Source organism: Penicillium bovifimosum (assembly GCF_028826915.1).
Source record: "Penicillium bovifimosum strain IBT 22155 chromosome Unknown utg000006l_segment0_segment0, whole genome shotgun sequence".
Taxonomy (NCBI): domain Eukaryota; kingdom Fungi; phylum Ascomycota; class Eurotiomycetes; order Eurotiales; family Aspergillaceae; genus Penicillium; species Penicillium bovifimosum.
The window spans coordinates 1,756,463-1,782,053 of record NW_026622715.1 but is presented as its reverse complement, the minus strand read 5'-3'; the positions used below and the strand labels follow the sequence as shown (position 1 = coordinate 1,782,053).

General features: G+C 50.3%; 9 protein-coding genes across 9 annotated transcripts; 2 read left to right on the top strand and 7 right to left on the bottom strand.

The window, feature by feature from the left end:
• Window positions 1-853: 853 nt before the first annotated feature.
• On the bottom strand, window positions 854-2,221 carry N7515_008322 (uncharacterized protein; the record flags this gene model as incomplete). Its single annotated transcript, XM_056669066.1, has 1 exon — window positions 854-2,221. One exon carries the CDS (start codon window positions 2,219-2,221, stop codon window positions 854-856), a length of 1,368 nt encoding a protein of 455 aa, XP_056518896.1.
• Window positions 2,222-2,657: 436 nt separating this feature from the next.
• N7515_008321 (glycoside hydrolase family 18 protein) lies at window positions 2,658-7,766 on the bottom strand (the record flags this gene model as incomplete). The annotated part of the gene is made up of 6 exons (XM_056669065.1): window positions 2,658-3,385; window positions 3,448-3,751; window positions 3,822-5,985; window positions 6,039-6,148; window positions 6,203-6,465; window positions 6,518-7,766. The coding sequence occupies 6 exons, from the start codon at window positions 7,764-7,766 to the stop codon at window positions 2,658-2,660; spliced, it is 4,818 nt and encodes a 1,605-aa protein (XP_056518895.1).
• Window positions 7,767-7,914: 148 nt separating this feature from the next.
• On the top strand, window positions 7,915-8,748 carry N7515_008320 (LysM peptidoglycan-binding domain-containing protein; the record flags this gene model as incomplete). Its single annotated transcript, XM_056669064.1, has 1 exon — window positions 7,915-8,748. One exon carries the CDS (start codon window positions 7,915-7,917, stop codon window positions 8,746-8,748), a length of 834 nt encoding a protein of 277 aa, XP_056518894.1.
• A 1,304-nt stretch (window positions 8,749-10,052) lies between these two features.
• Window positions 10,053-11,687, bottom strand: N7515_008319 (F-box protein; the record flags this gene model as incomplete). Its single annotated transcript, XM_056669063.1, has 1 exon — window positions 10,053-11,687. The coding sequence occupies one exon, from the start codon at window positions 11,685-11,687 to the stop codon at window positions 10,053-10,055; it is 1,635 nt and encodes a 544-aa protein (XP_056518893.1).
• A 540-nt stretch (window positions 11,688-12,227) lies between these two features.
• Window positions 12,228-12,690, bottom strand: N7515_008318 (uncharacterized protein; the record flags this gene model as incomplete). Its single annotated transcript, XM_056669062.1, has 2 exons — window positions 12,228-12,483; window positions 12,584-12,690. 2 exons carry the CDS (start codon window positions 12,688-12,690, stop codon window positions 12,228-12,230), a joined length of 363 nt encoding a protein of 120 aa, XP_056518892.1.
• Window positions 12,691-16,101: 3,411 nt separating this feature from the next.
• N7515_008317 (FHA domain protein) lies at window positions 16,102-18,696 on the bottom strand (the record flags this gene model as incomplete). The annotated part of the gene is made up of 4 exons (XM_056669061.1): window positions 16,102-18,182; window positions 18,235-18,367; window positions 18,419-18,621; window positions 18,681-18,696. 4 exons carry the CDS (start codon window positions 18,694-18,696, stop codon window positions 16,102-16,104), a joined length of 2,433 nt encoding a protein of 810 aa, XP_056518891.1.
• Window positions 18,697-19,962: 1,266 nt separating this feature from the next.
• tom70 (putative mitochondrial outer membrane translocase receptor (TOM70)) lies at window positions 19,963-21,931 on the bottom strand (the record flags this gene model as incomplete). Its single annotated transcript, XM_056669060.1, has 3 exons — window positions 19,963-21,456; window positions 21,507-21,586; window positions 21,637-21,931. The coding sequence occupies 3 exons, from the start codon at window positions 21,929-21,931 to the stop codon at window positions 19,963-19,965; spliced, it is 1,869 nt and encodes a 622-aa protein (XP_056518890.1).
• A 416-nt stretch (window positions 21,932-22,347) lies between these two features.
• N7515_008315 (aminotransferase class IV) lies at window positions 22,348-23,118 on the top strand (the record flags this gene model as incomplete). Its single annotated transcript, XM_056669059.1, has 1 exon — window positions 22,348-23,118. One exon carries the CDS (start codon window positions 22,348-22,350, stop codon window positions 23,116-23,118), a length of 771 nt encoding a protein of 256 aa, XP_056518889.1.
• A 131-nt stretch (window positions 23,119-23,249) lies between these two features.
• N7515_008314 (tryptophan--tRNA ligase WRS1) lies at window positions 23,250-24,610 on the bottom strand (the record flags this gene model as incomplete). Its single annotated transcript, XM_056669058.1, has 2 exons — window positions 23,250-24,165; window positions 24,219-24,610. 2 exons carry the CDS (start codon window positions 24,608-24,610, stop codon window positions 23,250-23,252), a joined length of 1,308 nt encoding a protein of 435 aa, XP_056518888.1.
• Between the last annotated feature and the right edge of the window lie 981 nt (window positions 24,611-25,591).

Here is a 25,591-nt window from a genome sequence, read left to right as displayed (position 1 = left end):
ACTCGATAAAAGCAACGATCAGACGATGGATTTGAAGGTGTGGGTTTGAAAGTTAGATGCAAGATCTGAAAGCAGGAAGAATTTGTGTGATTTAGAAAGAAACACAAGAGAGTTAAGTTGAAAGAGTCAGGTTGAAAACTCTGCTCAGCTAACAACAAACAAGATGACATGCAAATCAGTCAATAACAAACAAGATGACATGCAAAGATCTCACCAAGGATCAGACTAAGTGGTCTTATATTTGTTGATAACGATGAGATGACAATCACCCAGAAGGACCTCTGTAATACAGAGATTACCTGTCACCCCTTACAGACTTAGCAATAACTAGATCTGAAGCTATTCACAACTCCTCCGGACTGGCGGAGATGAGATGTGTTGAAGCTTCGTTGGACCAAGGCCCGAGTGAATTTTGATGTAGAGGGATGCTGGGCTGAGCACTACCCCCTGTGCGAAATGCACAATGTGCGCCAGCACAAACTTGGACGAATGTCGCAAGTAATTTTTGTTGTAGAGGGATGCTGAGCAGCACTACCCCCTGTGCGAAATGCACATTGTGCGCAAGGCACAAATCCGAGGATATTGACTGATTGTTAGATCAGACCAATATACAGAGTCCCCGGGCTCATAACCTGTTAAGATCTACAATCTAAACAAGATCATGAAGGAGTTGTACAAATGTAGATTGTACTGAGCTATGGGAGCTGTAGAAGGAAGAAAGTGCGGAGCTATGATGTGGTGGGAAAAAGGACAGCATCATGTGACAGTGGGAGAACTCAAACATCCTTCTACATAATCTAGCAAATCGTCTTGATTACATACAAAAAGAGTCAAATTGATCTATTAGACTAGCTCATTCATCAAGAACAACCATTCCCAGCCGCCGAGCAACCGCACTCATATCCACGCCACGCACAATATTCGTATTATCAGAAAGAACCTCCGAATCATTGACCTTACTACAATGATTCTTGTAGAAGTAAACTCCGTTCTCGGAGACAAATTTTGCGCGATCAAGAACGACTGTGAACGTGCCAGATTCGTACGGTAACCAGTTGTACAGATATTTTTCAGGGCCACGAGGAGTAACTCGTTTTGCAGCTGGGGGCTGATCCTCTTCTGAGAGGATATTGTGAAGGGCGCCAATAGGGAAAGGGCTTTCCTGGCTTTCTTGATTTTGCTGGGATAAACTTTCAAGAACTTCATTTTGGGCGGGGCCGATGGCCGACCAGGAATTGGACTTTGGAATGAAGAATTTGAGGGTGAGGGTTTTATTGGCCGGAAGGTGGGAGAGGACAGACGCTGTGAAGAGACGCGCTGTGCTTTCGAGGAGAGAGAAACCTGCCGTGTCGCGTATATGACTGAGAAAAGATGTGTGGACAACGTATTGAATGTCAGAAGTCTTGCCCTCAGGAGTATTGGTGACTGTAACAATGTCGGCTTCTCTAGAAACCTGGAATGCCGGACCAAGAGAAAAGCCACCAACCGAGGTTTCTTGGCCGAGCTGGTCACGAATCTGCTCTTCTGTTGGCATATCTTGGCCAGGAGGTTTGCCCTCATCAACATCCAAGGCATATCGCTGATCGGCATAAGAAGAGACGTTAAGGAACAAATCGAGGATTATCATCTGGCCGATGTCCATTTGCTCCGTAACACGCTCGATGGATAGTTCAAATGCCTCTGACCTGAGGTCTTCATTGTCCTCGGGTGAATGTTGCGCCAAGTCAGCATCAGCGCGTGTGCTAGAAAATGTGCGGTTGAAGTAAAGTAAATCCGGGCCTTCGCCGATCTCCTCAGCCTCCTCGGAGTCCTCCATATTGCCCACTCGATAACTGTGCGATCGCACCAGAACGCAAAATCCAATATTGGATAGGCGATTGGGACGATTCCATCGCGCAATCAGTGGAAGAGGATTTTCGACTCCTGACCGATGTTGCTGCTTGCGACGCGCGATTTCCATGCGATTATGCTCAATGCAGGCAAAGCCATCGGGCGGGCGGTATGAGTAAATTTCGAACAAAGGCTTCACTTCGTCATCCGAGAACGTTTGCATGAGGTATTCTCGGAGCTCTTCGTGGTCGTCGTCCAAGGGAACAAGACTGTAGACCTGAATGGGAGTTTCCAGATCGGGGTCTGTCTCGTATTCTGGCGAGACATACTGCTCGAGCACGACAGGATGACCCAAATGGTCCGTGTAGGTGCGCACTTGCTGCCAATCCATCTCAGATCTTGCAACTGGGGCTATGGTTGGTGCAAATGAGCAGCGACCTTTGATGAGGAAAACAGGTTTGAAAGAGACTACTGAAGTAAACGTGGGGAGCGACGGGCTTAAATGGAGGGGAGGTGTGTTACGTAAGCAGGGAGAAGATCGACACTTAGGGCTAATCGACCAAGTAAGTTGAGCATCCGGGCATGATGAGAGGAGGTACGTAGGTAGTATGGAGGAGAGAATGTGCAAGTGTGTACTAGTAGATTGAATGTGGTACTACTGGTAGGTGGAAATCTTAAAATACTGAGAGAGACATAAAGTCAGGTGACTGCCCAGTAGCATGCCCTACTAGTATGAACAGCAACAAAATCAATTGAGTGTTATAGTAAAAAATTGGCTAAATTTACAGCTGCAACTAGGTACTTCTCGGGTGGCCTCGTCAAATCTACTACAGGCCCAGCTTTCCTAGCTGGTTGCCTCCCCACATTCCGTACTTGCTTTCGTCATTTGATGCACTTGTCGCAGTACCAGGAAGCGGTTTACCCGCATTGGACGTTGGGAACTTGAATTTTCCCACTGCTGCGTCTCCAGTAGTCATGGTGATGTCTGCGAACTTCTTCGCGACAGCGTCTGTCTTTTTCGGGTCCGTCTTATCTTTTATGGAACTGATCTGGTCCTTAGCGGTCTTGTGCCAATCCGCCTGAATCTGCTCAATCTTAGCCAGATGGTTGTCAATCCAGTAGGCCCATAGGGTACGCAGACCCCAGTGTTTGAGGCCCCGGGGGGTATCGTCTGGCTTGAGGGCCTGTCCGTTTGGCTTGTTCTGGGAATATTGGCGGGTATATTCATGGTCGAATTCGTCCGAGATCAATTCGATGTTCTGACTGGGCTTGGCCCACTTGTCGCTAAATTCCTGCAGATAGTTCCAAACAGTAGCAGTCATCATGACCTTGTCCGCTATCTCTTTTGGCTCAACGATGTAACCGTTGCTGGGGTCGTCCTTAGGGAGGCTAGACTTCCTTCCTTCGGTAATAACCTCTTTGACTCCGTTGGGCTTTTCGTGATACATAACGAGCAGGTCAAGCGATTGGCCATTTCCGAGGAATTCAGCGGTATGTTGGACCCAGTTCATTTTGGGCCCATTATTTCTCGACCAAGTCATTCCGCCGCTAGAACCTATACAGATATCATTAGTTAATATCAACAAGACGCTACACACACTCCCCTGGCCTTCTTACCTCCAAACACCTCCGAGCACCAAGTCGAGTCAGGACGTGTCCATTTCTTAGGGAAAGGAACCTCGCCAAGACCTCCATATTTGGATTCCTTTCCTCCGCACACCCACTCAAGGAAATGCTTGACCAGATGTACCTCGAAGACGTGCTCCGTGCGGAAGTCCTTCGCGGGCAATTTGCTATTGCCGTCAATGAGGTATGCATTGTTCGCTCCCTTGACGGAGTTTTCCTTTGTTGTCTTTGCCGAGCACCTTCTGTTGTCGTTGATATCTTGTGAGCTGGATAGCATAAACTCGGGAAGATACCACTATTGTATTCTCATCAGTATCTGCGTCTTGTTGAACCGGAAGAGGGAAAAATAAACAATCAAGGCATACCTTCGCCACACCCGTCGGCCCGTCGTTCTTTGCGTTACACCGGGGATACCTCAAATATATAACTTTCTTGTTGTTATCATAGAAGCTGAGACTCATCTTTTTAGGCTCTTGTGGGTCAGAAGCGCGGTCGAAAAGGAACGAATCTGTATCGTAGCACTTTCCACTATCTGGGGATGGGTAGATAGGACAAGAACCACTATCATCGTGACGGCCGAACAGAGAAGAGACATCTCGTTTCGAGTCATCGCTGTCACTGACTTTCGTGCCGTACATTGAGCACATCACGCAAGAATTCTTTCCCCCACCCTCACCAGGGCAATTAAGGAAGTCATCGGGGATCGTGACCAGAGGGCCAAGGGTAAGTGTGTCACGCTTGGCAATGGAATGAGAAACAGGCATAGGCATGTATTCATTTCTACGCGAGGAAGAGTCTTCCACGGAAGAATTGTATGCTTCATAGCCCAGCAAAGTTCGCTTGCCCTTCTCACTAACGCAGGTTGAAGGCGTGATTTGCTTCCTGGGCACCTCTGCGAGCGTGACTCGGAGATCGTCGCCCCAACCAAATTCCTCAGGGGCGTCAAGCTGAGCGTACATCTTTGAACCAGCATCAATACCATAGCTGAATGGGCAGCTGTTGTCCCCGTTGAGTGAGTAGGAAGCTTCCGCATGTCCGATCACATATCCATCCAGGACAAGATCAACGGAACACCGGGGTATCTTCCAGCGGTCATCGAAGTCAATTCCAAAGCTGACAGTTGGCTTCAGATGCAAGGCAATCTCGCCGTTGGCAGAGACAGAGGCATCGAAATGGGGCTTGCCAATGGTCTTAGCCTCACGGTCGGGCTCATCGAGGGCTTTTTCAGGGTATTCATCGTTTTGAGGGTAGGTCTGTTGAATTTCCCAGGATGCGAGAGTAACGTCTGCTTCCAGATGTCCCGCTAGAACAATCGAGGCATCTGCAGAGGCATAGACTGCGAGGTTCGGACCGACCGTAACAACTCCAGGCACGCGGAAGGTTGCGCCGGGGAAGTCGTCGAGACCGAGCAGCTTGATATCACCGGTCGAGTACGTCAGAGAAGCAACGGCGTCAAGTTCAAACCTAGCTTCAACCTCTCCGGCGTTTCTGAAGTAAAGGTAGGATCTGCTGAGATCCATGCCCTCCATGAGGGTGGTGATAATGGTTATACCGAAAGAGGTCTCAACATCAATCGAGGCTGTGATGGATGATCGAATATTCGCCTGAGCCTGGGCTCCACCAACAGGGCATGGTCCGAACTGCTGATCGATGAGAAGGAGCTCGACTTTCTCATTGACCTTATGGTTGAGCTCCTTGGTGGCCTCGGCTTCACCAGTAGTGATCAATTGACCGAGCCAGTTGAGGATATCCTCACCGAACCAACGCTTGTGGACCTCATGGCGCTCCATACCACCATGATGATACGCATCACGCCATTCATCTTCGAGATAGCGCTTTCGGTTCTTGTGGTAGCCTGTTTCATCCCGCTTTGCGCGTTTGGCCTTTCGCTCGGAGTCACTAGCGGGCCTGTCGACAACAGAGTCCCAGTATCCAGGCTGGTTACTATAGTCAATACGCATCAAGGCATCGCCGTAATCACGAGGGACACGCTTGAAGTCGTAGTCGAAGGTCAAGTCGTAGACGGATCTGCCCTCAAGCTCACGCTTGTTCAGATGACCCGGGAGACTCTGGTTATAGGACTCCTTAAGCTCCTTTGCGACGGCATATCGACCGGGGCCACAGCGACTAGGCATTTGAAGAATGGTACCAGGAGCACCCTTTCCACGGTGAATGTGGTCACACTTGCTGTCCGCGGAGAAATCGGTACAGATCATGCGGATAGTATGCTCCTCTTCGCTATCGCTGTCGGGGCAGTCCATTAACTCCCAGGGCGAGCCATCACGCTTATCCAAGCTGACATGAACCTCATCAGGGGCGGTTATAACCACAAATCCAAAAGCAGCGTCTTCAGGCTCTTCATCAGCATCGCCTTGAGTGTCACCAGTGCCCCAGGTGTCGTCTACCGAGAGATTGAAGTCGGGGTCATCTGCATTCTCTGGGGGATTCTCAAACAGATACTCCAAAGGAACTGGCATGAACAGCGATTCACCACTTGCAGGTGTGCAGCAGAAGGCTCGTTGACGAGACCTGTTCTCTGTCAGCTTATACTGCCCTAATAGAAAAGGCTCGACATAACTCACGTTGGCATACAGTCCTCTCCTTCACCGTATGGACTCAGCGTAAGCTCAACCTCGTGACCAGTGTTGCAATGGTTGTCATCACAACTATAGACGGATCGGTCACCTCTCCCCTGTCATATTGTCAGCCACAGGCATTCTGATGGTGGGTATAAAACAAAACATACAGCCCAATAGCAGTATTTCCAGTTCTTGATCTCTTCCTTGGAGCAACAGTATTGTCGCATGTTGTCCATGTCAACATCGTCTAGAAAATCAGCCAGCGCCTGGCCAAAAAGTCCAGTGTAGTCCAACACATCGGAGACAGCTTCCAAGAATGTTCCGGCGAATGTCAAGGGCTCTTGGTCATCCGAGCATGTATCCTTCCAGCCGCAGTTGATACCGCCACCGGCAGCAACCTCGGGGATAGGGCAACAGTAGAATTGACGTCCTGCAATTGTTAATGAACATGTACTGTTGGAATGAGAATTAGAAAAACATACCATCAGAGCAGTGGCCGTTGCCTCCATCTACGGCCGAGGCCAGGGCCACTTCACCACCATGGCATTGTCCATTGCAAAGAATTCCAGACTCGCCACCACGCCAGTGGCAGGTATCTGGGTCAGGGGCAGCAGCGATAGGACAGCAGATGCGAGAGTCGCCCTTATCACCACCATCCGGACATTTGAAAGTGTCCATCTCAATGGTACCGGTAGGACAGTGTTTACCACATTCCGTAGTTCTACAGTCACCGGGATGTTGGCTTTCCCAATAGCTGGTGTCATCCTTCATGCTGTCCGTCATCACAACGTCCTCGGGGTACAGAACACCACGAAGAGCATCGAGATTGCGGGTATCCTGATCAATGGCCCAGATTAAAAGACCACCTAGGCCTCTCTCGTTGAACAGCTTGATCTTCTGTTGGAATGTTTGCTGATCATCGTAAGAGATCCATTGGTTCTCATCCCAGACGAGATATTTGATTGCGTTTTCCTTGTCGTAGACCGGCTTGATGTCATCGTCTGCAATGATTCCGACAATCTCATTGTAAGAAAGGATACCCTGAGTATCGGTGCAAGCACCCTTCTTGCCGCCATGCTTGAATTTGCAGCCGGGCTTGTGGCATTTCTTATCCTTCAGTTCGAAAGTTCGTGCATAGAAGGCGAGACCCATGTTGACTTTCTTAGCAGGAACATCGTTCCTCCAGAGAAGATCCAAAGCTTGGTCAATCTCCGTCATGTTGGTATGCCCGAGGACGTGGTTACCAATGGGGTTGCTAGAATCCCAAACACCGTGGAGATCGTAACTCATCAAGTTCATATAAGTTGAGGCTTTGACCCTGTCGTGGATCTCGAACCAGCGGAGGTACCAATAGGAGGTTGGGGCAGTGAAGGAGAGCTCGTACTCTATATCCTGGTCATCGAAAGCCTTCCGAATGTCTTGCATGAGCTTCACGTAGTTCTTTCCGTCGTCCTTGGAGTCCCAGTCTTTAGGCTGTCGATCTGGAGCACCTGGGTACTCCCAGTCAATGTCGACAGCGTCAAAGCCATAGTGGCGCATGAAGGAAAGAAGCTTGTCGATGAACTTGGAACGGTTATCCTCCTTGGAGGCTATCTCAGCAAAGACCTTTTGTGTGTCGGTCTTATTGTCGTTGAATGTCCAACCTCCGAGGGAGACACCAAGAACAACATGTGGGTTGCGCTCCTTGAGAGCAGTGAAGTCCTTGAGGGTTTTCTCTTCGACGTCGGGCATAGGACCAATGTCGTAAGAAGGAGAGCTGTGACACGATCACCCAGAAGTTCCCAATCAAGCGTGCCAACTTCCTCATCCTGAATCCCGGCCTGAACCAGAAGTAAGTTTGAACTCTTCCACACTGCCTACACCCCAAAGCCTAACTAACATGACTAGCTGCACAAACTTCATAGCTGGCAGCAGCTACTGTGTCAAGCCCGTCAAGGATATGGACAACTACCCCGGTGCTCCAGGCTACATGCCTCCTGTCTCCAAGATCCCCTGGGACAAGCTTCCCGACGCAACCTACACGCCCATTCACAACCCTGCCCCGCTCCCAATCGCTCCAAATACCGTGAAGAATTGCAATACTCTCGTCGATGGGAACAACCTCCAATACAATTATACGGGTGTCAGCAACTGCCAAGTGGCCGCTTCCTTCTGGGAAGTCTCCCAAGCAGACTTGCTCAGGTGGAACCCGTCTTTGAGTAAGCAGAAATCGAAGTCTAGCGGTTGCAGTTTCAGCAAGAAGTATAGGTATTGTATGGCCGGAACCAAGGGGAACGCATCCTCTTCGGGGGCTGTGCCTAGTACTCCAGCGCCTTCGACGCCGCTTACGACTTCAACCTCGACTTCAACTTCTTCGTCGACATCTAGCCCGGCCCCGACCAGCACATCGACCTCTCAGGTCTCCACCACCACCGATAAAGATACAAGTACGGATACCAGCAGCGAGCCCACAAGTACAACGGCAACTGCCAGTGCCAGTGCCACATCAACAAGTGGATCCGCCCCATCCCCCACCCAGACGAACAGTATTGCAGACAACTGCAACGACTATGCCAAGGCAAAGGACGGCGATAACTGCATTGACTTCGCTAAGGATCACAAAATTACCCCCAAGCAACTGTATCAGTGGAACACAGTTCTGGGTGATGATGGCAAGGAGTGTGGGACTATGTTCCAGAGAAATACATACTACTGTATCGGTGTGAAGGAGTAGGTGAAACGTTGTACTAGCATCTGATTCTGAGTAGGTATTATAACTAGTAGTAGCCAGTTGCTGCATTGTTTTCATGCAGAGTATAGGGGGTGAATATACAATTCCGAACAATGGGACGCCTGATCGTCTTTTCCAGGGAAATTCCAGTGGTAGAGATAAGCATCCACAAGCTCGTTAAGGGGCCGGTAGTTCTTCGGAGCCAAGCCATGTCAGAGCCTTGTCCGAGTCTTGAGGATCGACATTAGGGATACCGTACGAAGAGGTTCAGCACCAGGTCTCCACAAGTGTGGCTACATCCATGAAGAGTAAGATCTTCAGTTTGCCAAGACCCGCGAGAATTTTCACTAGCGGAGTGCAGAAAATATACTCTGTTGTACATGCTGCTGCACTAATTCCAAGGTTGTCTTGGCATAAATGGCCCGTGCTGTCAGACTCGTGTACTATGTAGTAGTCGGGCACTGAATCATTATCTTTCCATCCCAGATTTCATTGAAGGACTTTCGACCTCCCCTACATGAATAAAACAATGTACCGGTTACTAGTATCTAGGTAGTTTCACGAGTGTGAATGTCCGAGTCATCTTCAAGACCACCGGTGCTCTGTAGTATGGTGGGCGATCGCATATAGTTAGTATCATCCATTATTTTCTTATGGGTCATTGAGCCCGGTATATCCTGGGAAAACATAAATAGGTTGTGAGATGCCTACCTGGTAGCGGGGCAAGCGCCTTGACTGTTCAGAAGTGTAGCCCTAACCAGGTTGGGATCGGACTCGAGTTGTCTCAAGTCGCTGGCAACTAGCAAGTACCTTAGGTAATTTAGAGAGCCTCCCGTTGTCAGGGACCATGAATTTTGCTTGCGAGAGGGTAATAGGTCGATGATGGGTGGGAGAACTAGGGTGAAGGACACCTTTCGTTACGGAACGGGGCTAGCTACTATTTGTACTCTGCACTACGGCTGGCCTAGTAGCAAATTGTTAGACTATATGCTAACCATATTGTCAGGTACCTAAGTGGTCCCCGAACAATGCGCTGGATAGAAGGGGCAAGATAATTGGAGGTACCAGTGTAGATGAATCACACATACCTATCTGTCTCATTTCCTGTCCCTGTGGGCAGCTTTCCTACTTTATGTATCTACTAGCCAGAATTTCTTTGCTTCTCCATTCCATTCAACCATTCAATCTACGGAGTATATACTCCCGTCATTGTAAAAAGACTTAGTGGGCCGACAATGGACACTTACGCACATGTTCAAGTCAGTATTCATCGGAGTCATAATCTTCCTTACAAATATCCATTTGTATCAAAGTACCCGTCGGTCATGTGGATGTTCAAAATCGGGGTCCAATGCATCTCTCAGCACACCAACTCCAAGGCGGACGTTAAGGGGATGACGCTGCTCAAAGGGATTTCCTCCTTCACCGTAGATAAAATCCTCTACCTCCTTTTCAACCCATATACCGTGTCCAAGTGTAGGGCTCCCCACCGTGATTGGCACGCCGACGGTAATTTTTGGTCTTGAGCCCGCATCCCGGTCTGCCCACAGCATGCTCTCCGATACCATTCGCCGGATCTCTTCCAGCATACTATACCGGTTTTCACCGCGAGAGAGGAAGTGCAGCATACTAAGCTCAACGGAGCGGACGGATTTTGGTAGCATCTTGAGGAAAGAGACACAATCATGCTGTGGGAGAACAAAGCCGGAGAGTTCGAAATGGCGCAAATTGGACCATTGTTCCACAGGCACAATGTCCTGTAATGGGAGCAGAGGATATCCGTCGTCATAGTAGAGATCTTCATCAAATGTTGTATGCAGCCTGAACTCTTCCATGTCTTTTGCTTCGCCGACTGCCCGGCGCAAACGCCCATTAAGCAGAGATCGCCAGCATGCTTCGAGGTCTTCCTGCCGTTTACCACTGACAAGCAAGGCAATGTCCAGACGGCGGAAGCCTGGCTTCTTAAGCACGGTAGCGAAATGGTCGTACTCTTCGCAGGGCTCATCGAAGATTGTGCAGTTGATTCCCGTGGGGATAGAGTTGGAAGTCATCACCAGCTCAGAGACAGAGTTGGGTTCGTTGGCGAGGACGCGCATTGCCGTGCAGAACCCGCGGTACCGATCTCTAAGTTCTGGGTATTGATTCCATGTATATGCAGTAGCGGGTTCCTCAGTGGCTCTAGGGTACAGCCAACCACGAGGAATGGGGTAGTTAAAACCTTTCGGGAAAGCACGAATCATAGGGGTTGGGTAAAGCGGGGTGATGAGGTTGCCGTGGGCTCCAGGTGTGATGGTAACTCTCTTGAGGGCAGGAAACTGCTTAACGCCGAACGCAAACGCTTCCAAATCACTCTGACTGGCAAGAACTTCCTTCTGTTGACGCAGCAACTGCTGATAATATTGCCAGTGCTCCCTTAGCGAAGGGTGAGCGAGAACCTGTTCTCTGCGCGCGATAAGGTCGGGCCTGTCCACATCACGATCTTCCCGGCGTTTTAGAACGTAAAGGGTTTCTTCACAACCCTTTTTGAACCATTTAGGACACCTATCTCCCTCTTCATACTCATGGCGCTCAATGATTTCCTCTCTGTATTCCGGGTAGTATTCCGCAGCCCATTCTCTGTTGTTATCGGGTTCATCCTCGTCCGAGAGCAATTCATGTCCCTCATTAGTTTCATCTGTTCGTGCTGGACCTCGATGCAAGCGCGCCTCATCCCAGATAATCTCGTTGACCTGATGGCGGAACTTATCGTGTGAAGCAATGTTGCGGAAGACGTCTATGTTGAGGGGGTTGGCGGATAAGAAAACCCGATTGAGTCGAAGAGACACTATATTGTTGAATTGCTTGCATGTCAGACGCAAAGATTTTATGTCGGCATTGGGTAGATGTGACACAATGCAGCTCCAGAGCTCCAGGGGGAGCGCGGGGGCGCTGGTATCAGCCATAATGTGATGTAGAGTTGAACTTGAGACTTTCAGTAGTATCCAAAATATTTGATACCGAAGATGGTATTATTACTGTATTTTTGAAACATATAGTGAAATTACATCCTAAAATCTTGGTCGGGAAGGAAAGTAAGAAAAAGCCAAGTGAAAGATATTTGCGCCTTGTACCAGCATGAGATCTCTGTCCTCCAAAAAAGCAACAAATGTATGTACATACCGTGGTAGCATCCAGTGCAATCACAACAATAGTAACGAAGAAAGAAAGCCAGCATCAACGATGATAGATCCAAAACCCCAAACCGAATCAAAACCAATGTCAAAGACGATAGAAAAGCCACAGCCAGGTAGCCGTCGTATAATGTGCTCACATGAGCCTCAGTCGAACCGAAACTTCTTCCACTTCCCATGGGTGAATCATTCTTCTCATGATGAAATGAGTCCACTGAACAAAGCCAGCCATCCTACCCGTCCCACAGGGAACTGTATCTTCTCCGGCAAAGAATAAGCGGTATCTCGAGCCCCCCCCCCGATCTAGGTAAATCAGGGATTCCGCGTCTTATTATTATAATCAGTATCAATTCTTCCACAGCTATCCCCTAACCTCGCACTCCCCCCTGCAGCGTTTGGATCTGCAGAAGTAGATGAGGTGGAGGGCGTTGCGGAGCTGCGCGCCGCTGTAGCTGCGGCTGCGGCACTTGCTCTGACTGCGGCTGCGTCTGCGGCTGCGGCGGGGTGGCACCGTCCACAGGGGTAGATGGTGAAGCCGTGGCCTTTGCAAGTTGTGCAGATTGAGCCTCTGTGTGGTTGATTAGTATTGGTGGTTGTGGTTGTGGATTATGGGAAGGTAAGATTGTTATAGGTCAACTGGTGTGTTTTTTGGGAAGTTGTATACATACCTTGGGGCATTTCCTGCGCAGCCTTTGCATGTGAGTACTGTTCGGCCGCCGAGGCAGGATATGTGGGTTGGGTCCGGGTCGACGAAGGTGAAGCTTGAGGATGCCATCGTGATGTATAAGTTGATCTTGAAGTAGTGGTATTGAGTGAAGGTGTTGGAAGATGGATGATATGATATAGATGGGGACGAAGTGAGCTCAAATATTCCAGCTGATATAAGGAGTGTCTTTGTAGTAAATCTCGGTTCTTTCTTTTGTTTCGGAGTGTAACAGGCAAAGACACAGCTGGTGTATTGTGAATCCCGAAGAAAGAGCAGGTTGGAAACAGAGACCAAAGACAATCGTCGTGTTTGGCAGTCAGATCAAGACAGAATCTCGTACAGACCAAAGGACAACGAGTAGAAATCCTCGAGGAACGAACGGGTTTCTTATAATGATGAAATCCCGGAAGTGATTAGTAGTACAGAGGTACGAAGTTGCCGAGTCCAATGTCTCAATTGGCGATATGCACCACGCCGGAGGGTGGAATTGGCGACGGAAATCAGGATCGAGTCTACGGGATGATCAGCAGGACATAGAAACCAACATACAAGGACTTGCGATGATAGGACGGTGAGGTCCGGTACATGTGGATTATTTCATGTACCCAGTACAATCTGAGGCCCGTTAAGCAATCAGATCCTTCGGTCATCTGCGGAACAGGCTACATATTTCCAGAATCCAAGGCACCAATAGCAGGAAGGATATGAGATCAATTAGATCTGGCATTAGTAAGAAACAGAGAGGGGGTAAACGGCGTAGAAACCGTTCTGGGCTTAGGTGGATTGCAAAACCCCGCTGCTTGTGCCTGTCGAGCTAAGGTTACCCTGCGGGAATGCAGGGTTGCTGAAACAGGCGCTGGTGGGAGGGGGAAATTGGATGTTGGAGATTTCCACAAGATTGGGCCGATGTCGTTCAGCTTCGTGGAAAGGCTATTTGCTGCGGTGTTGGTTAGGAAGTGTGTTGTCATCGCACAGGTTTCGACCGAATAGGCATACCGAAGCTGACCTAAGGCTTGTTGAGGCACTTTTGTGGCGGAGAAGATGTCCCAGGGAGCATATGGCCCGCCTTGTGACACGAACCATTTCACCCTCACACGTTGATCTCACAGGAAACACGTATACCGCTCTTCTCAGGATGAGTCAGGGCTCTTGCTCGGCACGGCCACGGATGCTCTGTTTGAAATGTGGATTTCCAACCACGGACACGGATAGCTGCATCAGACCATGCGACCATGAGTTGGATCTCCGAAATGATGTATAGACACAGGCCATGTAGTTTCCGAGGATGTTCCGGGTGGATCTCTCTCTGTGTGTCTCTGTCTTACCCACTCGCGTCAGATCTTGTGGCATTGCCCTTGGGCTAAGGTGATCTTTTCATCCCAACTGAAGATGACACAGTACCATGCATGGGAGTTGGAAATTGGCAGTCAGATGGTCATTCCAGTTCGCTTAGAAGATACCCAGATCAGAAACAGCCTTTACGAATCAGTGTAAGGGCTGAAAATACACATGATATCTGCCGAGAGTGAGCGGGAGCGAAAGTAAGAAACAAACGCGCGATCGATAGCATGGGTCAACTCCATGCAATGATCGCCATGACCTGCCGAATAGTTAGCATTGATATTACTGCTTCGTAATCATAATCTCCGATAAGCACGGATTCGGGCGGATACACGGCGATGACAAGCGCTTGACATGGAGTAAAAGCAAAGAGAAAAAAGCAAAAAGAAGAAAATGATAGTGCAGCTGCGGTGTGAGGTGAGGTGAAAAGAAAGCCCAGTGAGAAGGTGTGAGCAACCAATCAACCAAAAGACGGAGAAATCCAAAACTTGACCTCGCAGCCAATGGCAATACGACCAGGCCCCGGATGCCCGAACCCCCGTGGATGTGACATGGCCTCAAGCAGGTAGCCGTGGGGGACGCGGTTGCAGGGACAGGGGTAATGCGAAAGCCCTCGATGGCCTCCTCTTTTCTTCCACTTGGACGTTCGAACCTCGACTCGCCGACTACAAGGATGCTTTGCAGCCGTTTGGCTTTGCCTCGAATCCATTGTTGGTTTGGCCTCAGGAAGCGCTTCTGCAGATTCGTCACATGCGGACTGTAACTATCCGGTACCTAGTAATGACACGCAGTATACAAACACTGCCTGAATTAAATCATATCTGACTTTTCACATGGGGTGATGCGGTCTGCCATGTCTATTATCAAAACAGTAACAATAGCCATGGAAACGGTCCTGGAACGGAAGATGCCCTCGAACACGAGCTCTGGATAAGCAATGGGTATGCACGTGGCGCTGTGGATTCGTATCTTGCTAAGTATATCAGACCCTGAGAGAGATATATCATTTTGAGAAAAATAGGAACGAATAGCCACCCAGTCACCTCAGCTGCTCTCTCATCTCCCATGTCCAAAAATGCGTGGGGCTCGTCCGACCAGTTCGCTGGTGAGTAGACCTGCAGCCTGCCAGTTCCAATCACACGCTAAAGGTTCGGGATTTCAAGCTGGACTGGAATTGAGGCTTCGCATTGGCGGCACGCTGCGGGAATCAATGACGGAGAGGTTTCCATCGATGTCTGGAAAAGGACTATCTGAGACTTCTGTTGTCTCGGGATTACAATACTCGCAAATCTTTCAGGATGATAACCGGGAGGATGTCGGGAAAAAGGCAAAAAGGGGAGGGAATCGAGGTAGCACGGGTAAAGCGTTGGAGGTCAGCTGATATGAAGTTGTAGGATACCTGCAGCCCGGTTCCCATTGTCGATGCAAGTGAGCCGAGTCGGGCGGTCGACGTTCCTTAGATGGTGGAAGAGGTTTCTGGGATATCTGGCCAACTGGTCAGTTCTTGTTTTCTTAATGAGAGTAAATCAACGCCGAGTCTAGGCTGATAGAAGCAATCTCGTAACCCACACAACAGTGTTGGATACGAGTCAACGACTGCTGCCGGTCCGTGAGTACCCAAAGCATAAAATGAACTCACATGTCCTGGACCCTCGACGCGGAATGATATCACGGTGCATATTTAAATGAGACTGCCCGAGATCGGTACCTGACAGGGTGATACTGTAGAGACGTGGTAGACCACGAGATACTTGTAGGTTTACGGAATGTCCAGGAAATAAAATATGAAAGGGGGTTGTCATTCTCCATTAACCTGCGTAGCTAGCACATGAAACAAGGTGTCGCAACGATGACACCGTATCGGAACTAGCTAATAACGGGTGCGTAATCATAGTCAATAAAAAATGGGCGGAGAAGCAAGTAAATAGAGAGCATCGAGGAAGTAGCACTAACGGCGAGAAAAAGCAAAACGAAGAAGTCTCTTGGTCCATCCTTCCACTCCATACCCAAAGCCGAAACGCCTGGGGAATCTTCAAATCATCAAATTGGAACCACGCCGAAACTCAACGCGCCGACGTTGAAGTCATAAGTTGAGGAAAAGTAACGCAAAAGAGATCGATGGGACTCATGTCACCTCACTCATTGAAAGTATTTGTTGGGCATCGCCGCCAACGCCGCTATTGTACCAACACCACCTAGCACAAGACCCACGGCTGCCGTGACTGCATGGCTTGCTAGGGTCTTCGCAGTTGAGTGACTGTGCTTGACCCGCTTAGCCGGATAATCATTAGCAGCTGTTGCAGAGACATTCTCAGCAAGTGCAGAGCCGATCGCCTCCTTGGCTTCGGAGGTAAGTTTGTCGAGATTTGGGAGGCTGCTTGGGTCTTCGGGCAGCCGTTGAGCATCTTGTGAGACGTCGGGTACAACAGACGACTCCATCTCCGTGGCAGTACGCTTCAGAGGTGATTTGCCAGAAGTCGCTTCGTCCAAGTTTCCAGAATCAAGTTGTTCCACAAAAGCATTGCTGGCAAAGGGTCCGTCATGATAAACAGTCTTATATCCACTAGGGAAAGATGACATCCCAGAGTCGGGGAAACCGTGCTGGCACGACTTCGGCAACTCAGTGGAAACACTGTATTTGGGGAACCGAGCACCTGGGTACGTCATGAATGGTTCAGGCGGCACAAAGTTGAACCCGCATTTTGTGCGGATCTTGGGGCCCTGTTGTTCAGATTCAGCTGTCTCCGGTACATGCTTGGATACTTCGACGGCATCGGTGTATTCATGACGCTCCAGGTTGAACGGTGGAAGCATGTGAACCCTCTGTAGCATCTCACATTCCTCGATGATGCCATCATCTGAGGACCGATCGGCATCACTCTTGGATCCGTCGGAGACTGCATCTTCTTCTGGATCCTCATCTTCGTAATCATCATCCTCGTCGTCCGTCGCAGGATAATCCTTGGTATAGAATCCCTCGGAGATGGCCTCATCATCCTCGTTGTTCTCCCCGTCTTTCTTCTCGGCGGCATAGCATGCCTCGTGGATGGCTCCATCATTGAAACCAACACGTGAAACCCCGTATTCTTCGGAATACTCGCTGTCCAGATCCTCGTCCGAATCGACAGATTCGTCATCAGCGAGCAAGTCCGTATCGAAACAAGGATCCCAGTAAGGAGCCACATCGCACCATGTCTCGCCAATCAGCTGAGGCTCCCAGGCTCGCACAATCCAGTACTTATGACAGTCATCAACTTCAGTCTCAGTCGCGAGTTGGTGCTTTAACTCATCGCTCAGAAGCTCCTGCGGTTTTTCAACGACCCACCACCAGTTGCTCATCTGATGATCCCACTGGTTCTCGTGAATGACCCAGAATCTGCGCTTATCGACCGACCAGTACCTCAAAAGGCTGCCTGGCATACGATGGAATGATGTGTCTGACTCCTCGGAGTCCGGTTCCCATGAGATTTCTGTCCCATGGGTAGGCCGGAACCTCGGGGCATCATCAACCCAGTACGCGTCAGTCGAGAAAGAGCAACGGCGTGCAGCATGGATGATGCGCTTCTCATGGTCGACATCGGGAATATTGTTGGATTGACCCCATGCCATGTCTGCAATGCGCATGAACATCGGTTTCATGATGGTCCAATTTGAGTACTGTAATTCTGGAACCCCCTGGTAACAGCTTTCAGGGAAACTTGGCTCTTCATACTGCACTTCAGCGGCCCATGCCTCATCACTATCAGTCGGCTTTTTGGGGGGAAAATCGACATCTGAGACTGGCTTTGTGGCTGATACTTCAACTTCGGAGACCGGGTTGGTATCGGATAGCGGACTAGGCAGACTAGGCACTACCGTTGGAATAGGCATGGGGTGGGCGCCAGTCTCGCCAGTGGGCTTGGTGGAAATATCATATTCCATGACAATTGGCTCATTCTCTGAACATTCATCCTCGCCCTTTCCATGTTCGCCATCCTTGCAGCTGAAGACAAGAGAGGTGGGAGTGATAGTCGTCTCCCAAGATCTATCCGCGGACCCATCGGAACCGTCACTGCTGGAAACGTCCGCCGACTCAACATCGCTATCATCTTCGGGGACCGAAAAGCTGTTGGTAGATGGACTTGGATCGGGCTGGATTGTAACGTCCTGGTCTGAAATGACTGCGACATTGGGTTCGGGCCACAAGATACTGCAGCGAACTTCGAGCGCCTCAAAGACTTCTGTATTGAGTTTAGTTTCTATACTTCAATACTGCACACCGATGTAGCTTACCATGACCACGATCCACGCTAACTCCAAACCGGATGATGTCCCCACTGAACAGCGGGCTATCCACATTTGGCACCAGTTTGGCATCGTTCACGAAGGTTCCATGTGTCGAACCACAGTCGCAAATAAAGACCATCTGTCCAGGAACTCAGTAAAGCAATCAAGCCAAAGAGATATTTGGACTAACCTTTTCCTCCGGCGAGTAAGTCAGAAGAGCATGGTCACGGGACATGACTCGAGATTCAAACCAAGCGTTCGCATTCTCTGGGTTGCGCTTTCGGCCTTCGCGCTTTGAGGAACGCCCGATGGCTATGGTCATATCATCCTTCGTCAAGTCGATGGTACGGGGGAGGTGGGTGTCCGTGAAGAGGGGCAGGAGGGTCACCGTCACTTTGAATCCAAGACATCAGCTATGTACAAAGCGAGTTCTGAGCTTTTCAAGTACTTACCTTCCTGGTCCGACATAGTAGGCGATGGACCGACGACGGTGCTGAGTGAGAGTTGAGAAGAAGCTTATTATCTGCAGATGCTGGTTAGGCTGGGGGCATATTGTCCGTAGTTGATGGAAGTGACTGTAGCTGCAAGGGAGAGAGTGACAGATAAAGAATGCGGGAAGCCGATGGAGGAGGGGTATGAAATCAAGATGTGGAGAGAAAGACGGCTTACCAGGATGTTTCCAGGCTGCAACACAATCACATGGACCAGTTGAGACAGCCAGGAGATGGCAAAGTGAATATAAGGAGAAAGGCAGACTTCAACCAGAATCAAGGGAGTGCCCCAGTATAGATGAGCAGGTGTGAAGTGGGCAGGAGGTATGGAAGGATAAGGGAAGGTGAAAGAGGGGTAGGATGGATGAGTCGGTTCACAGTCACGTAGGTTCACCGCTGGCAACAAAGCAGAGCAACGTGGGGGGTGAAACCCCGTCGGTAATGAGCTTAGGAGCGAGTCTACTTAATATGAAGGCATCAAAAGTAGAAAGAGAAATAACGTGAACTGAAGAAGACCAGTGTTCGGAAACTCTGGAACAAAATGAGGTATGTATGAAAAGCTATAGTTAACTACGCAGTTAGCGCTAGATAAGCAGATGACGCCGTTGGGACTTAGTTTTACGCAGTGTGCCTATAACAACCGTGGCTGTGCCGGAGTTTGCTACTAGATGAGGAGAGAACACATACGAAGTAGGGTAGAGGCCTAGTTATCTTTGAAGCTCTTTGCTGATCTCTCATGAGTCTTTCGGACTTTTCCCCGTCAAAAACAAAGTCCAGAGATGCCGATAAGGGTGGAGTCAGCTGATGTGGGGTCCCACGTCATGGTCATCCGCACACCTGGGGTAAGCCCTATGCAGTCTAGTACGAAGTATATGACCCAGGAGAAACCAATATAAGTAAAAAGTGGTGAATGAATACTCTCATTTTCTGCTATGATACACAAATTACTACATGGTACCCTAACCCCAAATGCACTTGCCAGGGCTCGGTTTGCCGTCCACCGGCCCCATCCCGAGTCTTATCTCAGATAAACCCAACAAAACAGAAAGAAAGAAAAGAAGGCGGTCGGGGAATATGTCAACCGATGGTAAATACAAGCACAGAGAATAGGGATCCCGGGGATTCACAGATGTCAAACCCCCGAAGAGAAGAAACAGGCTTAGACAGTCATTCCTCAGATCAGGGGGATAGACCGAAAGAAGCTAGAAGAAGGCGAGGAGCGGGGATGGTTCCAGTGACTCGCTTACATGGGAGGGGCACCGCCGCCCATGGCACCCATGGTGTTCAGGCGGGCAGCCAGCTGGGGGTACTTCTCCTGCACCTCCAACTGGGTGCGGGTGGCCTCAGCGTAGGAAATGGCGTTGATGATCTCAGCTTCGGTGCGAGCCAGCTCAGCAGCGCGCTCAAAGTACTTCAGGGCCTGGGAGACCTTGCCCTGCTGGAGGAGGAGCTGGGCCATGGTGCCAACGGCGATGTCGCACTCGGGGTCGATGATCAGAGCCTTCTGGCAAAGGTTCTCGGCCTCCTGAGAGTCGTGCTTCCACTGGAACAGGCAAAGAGCCTTGTTGATCAAGGGCAGAACGTTGATACCCATGGGCTTGCTTTGCTTCTCCATCTCAACCGCCTTGTCGAACTTCTCAATCGCCTCAGAGTAGTTCTGCTGGTCGAGCAGAAGCTCACCATAGTAGTTGTACACATCAGGGACGTCCTCGAAGTTCTTCACTGTGCGGCGGAACGTGGCCATCGCCGAGGCAACGGAGCCCATCTTGTATTGTGTCACACCAAGTTGGATGTGGGAGTAGATGAACGACCCATCGAGATCGATCGACTTCTGGTAGTCCTTAGCGGCCTCGGCGAGCTCCGCCAAAATGAAGTGATACTGGGCACGGTGGTAATAAATGTCGGGGTCGTCCTTGTTGTGGCTGATAGCAAGCTCGAAGTCGTCAGCCGCAGCGTCCCTGTTACCGAGCTCCAGGTGCAAGCTGGCGCGCTTGATGTAGCTCTGAACCAAAGCGGGAGACAGCTCGACACTCTTGTTCAGGTCAGCCAAAGCACCAGTGGCGTTACCACCGAGGTAGGTGAAGGTGGCTCGCATGTTGAGGGCCAATCCTTCGAATTCGCCGAGGTCACCGAGCTCAAGCGCCTTCTCGAAGGCGGCAGCGGCCTCCTCATAGCTGTCGGCGGTTTTCTTGCCCATGGCGATGAGACCCTTGCGCAGCTGACCCTTGCCGGACTCCTCGGCCAATTCAACCGACTCCTCCAATCCCTCAGGAAGGGTCTGAGGGCGGAAGCTCTGGAGGTAATTGGAGACGAAGGTGGCACTAGGCAATTTCTTGGTTCGTGCCTCCAGGATACCCTGGGTCTTCTTCTCGGCAACCTTCTTCAGCAGACGCTCGAGCGAGTTACGGCTCACGTCATTGGAGAAGGCATCGATGATGCAGCTGGCGGTGAAATCGAGGAGAGCCTCGCTGTATTTTTCGAGGTGCTCGTACGCAATGGCTCGACGGTTGAGAGCCTTGACGTATTCGCTGTCCATGGCGAGGGCAGCGCTGGTGTCCTCAACGACCTTCTCCCAGTTAGACGAGACGCTGTAACAGGCGGCACGGTTGGAGTAGAAGACGGGATCGGGCTTGCAGAGGATAGCCTTGCTGTAAAGATCGATCGCGTTGGGGTAGTCCTTGACTCCGTAGGCCTTGTTACCGGCGGCCTTGAGCTTGGCCGCATAGGCGGCGCGGGTCTAAACCATCAGCCAAAGTTATCGCACAAAGAAAGCGGGATTGAACAAACCTCTTCGGACAGCTGTCCGACAGTCTCCTCATTCACCTCGGGAAGCTCCTCGGAGGGCTCCTCTGCCTTTTTAGGAGACTCTGAATCCGTGTAAGTCATGAGACCACCATGTTTAGATGACAGCACCTACCCTTCTTCGCTGCGGCAGCCTTCTCCTCCTCAGCCTTCTTCTTTTCTTTCCGTCGCTGGTTCTTGCTCTTCTTGGGTGCGGGAGGAGTGGATTTGCTGGAGTCGTTAAGGTAGTAGACGACACCCGCACCGGTGACGACAACGGCGACACCGGCAATGGTGTAGACAACAGCCTTGTTTTCCGAGACCCAGTTGGTAATGCGATCCCAAACTGATGCTGATGATGACTCGGTCAATTTCGATGTATCGAGCACCACATTCTTGGGGGACGTAGGTAACGGCAATTCGTTCGACATTGTGTGTGACGGAGCCAACGCTACTTCTATTGACTGTGCGTAAATCTTATAAATATGATCAGAAATGAATCGGCAAATTGAGTGCGGTCAATCTGAGATGGAAGACAGTGGGAGTCACTTACAAGACCTCGACGGGAAGAGTTAGAGATAGGGAGTCGAGAATGATGAAGCTCAGAGGAAAAGTCGATGGCCGGGCGGACCAATCATACGCCTTCCGCGGGTATCGCTCAAGTTCTCCACAACACATGTCCGGACTCCGAACAGAAGTGACGGCATTGTGGCGGATTGTTTCGTGCTTCAATTGTTTACCCATGCTCTCTTCAGCATCTGAAATAGCACCCTGCAGACTCATCAGCTGCTGGCGCAACTAACTGGCGACTACAGCATCGACAGCCAAGTCATCGGCATTGGCGGATATGGCCACCAATTCCAGTCTATCGTCATCGTTCGAAATAATTTCATCCCTTCGCTTCGACCCTGGTCTTCCAGAGGCAGCCTGTCGCTATGCGTCATCTTATCCTGAACATCCCAATTCGCCGTACTACCTCCTCGGCTATCATCAAGCTCGGCTCCGAGCTGCGGCAAATCATTTCCAATGGGACGGCGCTCTAAACTGGCTGAAACAGGACTTACAAAGCTTTGAGAAGTTCATTGACGCGTCGATATCAGATCGAAGCAAGGCATGGAGACTACGAATTGTGGTGAACAGCGAAGGAGAAGCCAGAGTCGAGGCAAACCCAACACCAAGCATTGATATAATGAGTCTGTTCATTCCGCCCCTACAGACGAACCAGAGTTCGCCGATATGGCGCGTCTATATCGATACCCAACCGACGACTCCGTCCGGGTTCACAACGCACAAAACTACCGCGCGCGACGAATATAACTCTGCACGGCTGAGAGCAGGGATCCTCTCGCCGTCGGAGCCAGCAGAGGTATTGGTCGTGAATTCGGGGGGCGAAATTATGGAGGGCAGCATCACGACGCCGTACTTCTTACGAGACAATGTGTGGTTCACGCCACCACTGAGCAGCGGCGGCAATGCAGGCACAACTCGGAGATATGCGTTATCGCAAGGGTTCTGTCAGGAACAAACCATCTTCCGGGATCAGCTCGTAGATGGCGAGTTGTGTTGGTTGAGTAACGGTGTGAGGGGATTCATGCGAGGCCAAATTGTGGCCAAGTGAGGATACGTTAGGCCACCTGCCTCGGTAGGTACATCTGCGTGTCAATGATGAATCATATTGGCAATTGATAAAAGGCTACGAAATGATGTAGATCTGGAACCTCGTTACTCCGGTAAATGCCTGTCATTGGCCTATTTCTTGGCCTTCTCAACCACAACCGGGTTGGGATTCCCCTTCCACTCCAAAGGTCGGGGACGCATGTACTCAGCCATGATCTCATCCGTGACCTTTGCCCGGCGCTCCTGGAAGCCCTGGACGTACTTCTGAAGCTCAGCAATACATTTCTGCTTGATCTCGCCGGTCATCATCTTGCCGCTCTCATAGTCGGTGCGGATCTGCTCCAACTCCGCGTCATCCTCGAGGAAGAATGTCAGGTACTGGAATGGGATATCGTTCTTGGTGTTGCCACCCAGCTCGCGCTGCAACTCTGCGGTGTCCTGGCCACCAGAGAAAGCGTGCTTGTTGATCTTGTTCTTGATCTTGTTTGGCGTATCGCTCATGAAGATGGCGGAACTATCGACACTGGCGGACATCTTGGATCCAGGACCCTGGAGGGCGGGAAGGAAGATAGAGTGGATGAGAGAGGGCTTCTTGAACTTCATTTTCTCGGCGTGCTCGCGGCATTGGCGGAAGTAGGGATCCTGGTCAATGGCGCAGGGGATCAAGCAAGGAATTGAGGCAACCTTCTTGGTCTCGGTGCCGAAGATGTGAGGGAAACTGGTGGAGAAGGCCGCAGCAGACTGAGTGGCACAGAAGTGGAATTCGCCAATGTTGTTGCTGTCGTTGAAGCCGAAAGTGCCCTTGACCTGGTTAATAGTGATTCTCTTTGCCATGCGGCACATGTTCTCGTAGAAAGCACCACCGATGAACTCGAAATCACTGAAGATAAAGGTCTTCTTCATGTCAAATCCGACAGCGATGATATCCTTGGCATTTGCTTTGGTGTATCGTTTAGAGTCCTCGATCTCGATCTTTTGGGAGTGCATGAACTTCTCGTCATCTGTCATCATAATCACGAGGGGAACATCGAACACATCCTGGAGCCACCTAGTCTCGTTTAGTATCTTACAGCTGCTCAGTGGAGATTGGGATAAACATACTTGGTGAACTCGAACGGGACGGTGTGGCCAACGTGCATGCTGTTGCTACTCGGCCCACGGCCAGTGTAGAGGAAAAATGGCTCCCCCTTCTCATGCTTATCCAGAATCTTTGACAGATCGCGGTGGCTGAACACAATGCTCCGGCGCATAAAACGGTGTGGCCGGTGGCCAGTCACTTTTTCGAATCGCTCCAATAGAGCTGCATTGATGGGTGTGGCGCCGAATTCCCTCGTCAGCTTCTCGTAGTCAACAGGCAACAGCTTGCCAGACTCGTCCACTCCACCAGAGACGTCGAAGGGCGTCACAATCTGGCCGACGGCCTTGGTCTCTGGGGCTTTTTCGTCGATGCTCAGGCCGTTGAGCGCCGGAGGCTGGCTTGCTTCAGTGGCCATGGTGGTTAATTTATTTTATTCTAGTAGAAAGCTGGTCAGTTCTGGACTTCCAAGTTTAAGGAGCCGAGGGCTGTTTCTCACTTGATTTTATGGTTGGGGAAATAGTGAATTTCTTCTGTTGCCCCTCTCCAATATCGCGGGATGAGTCAGAATTTCTGCTATCAGTGTGCGTTCTAATTGGTCCAATTGATGTGTTATCAGGTGACCCGCCCTAGCCCCGCGACTGCGACTGCGACTGCGAGTGTTTCTTTGTCTTCAATGTTCAATGCCTCAACGCTCTTGGATTAATGTTGTACTTGTGGACGCGAAATATCTAGCTGCCAGGCTAGTCACGTATTAACGAATCCGATTAACAAGTGATGCCCAATAAACACTCAGTGAGTGATCACTAAGACACTAACAGTACTCAGAGACCGCCCAGAGGCATCTTTTGAGCACGTACTGCTCAGGCCATAGCCGCCATACACAAAGAAGCTTTACCCCACAATACTATTTACTATGTACATTTAAAACTGGACCCAATTGAAGTCGGGTCCTATCTACAGACTTAGTTTGGGTTGCATCGTCCACAGCCCGGGCTAACGTACTGTGTATTTGGTCAGCCAGCTGCGCATGGATGGTTGTTGAGATGATATCGCGTCTACTATGTGTTTTGCGCTGCCCAACTCGCTTACCGAATACGTTACGGACTAACTATGGAGAAACTAAGTCACAGTTCAGGGTCGCATACCGAGTAGTTAGCCCCTATTCCAACTTTCTCAGAGTCGCATCGTACCTGCAGCCACCATCCGGCCGTAGTCTGTTTGGGGCTGCCCTGGTTGGGCGCCTGTCGTGATTCCCGGTCACTTGAGCTAGCTGCGTATATACCGGTTGGCTTTTCATGTTTGCTCCCGTTTTTGCCGTCTCTTTTACCAGCTTTTTCTTTTATTCTTGCTGTTTCTTCCTTTCTCTTATAGTTCCATACCCAGAGAGCGCTCTCCG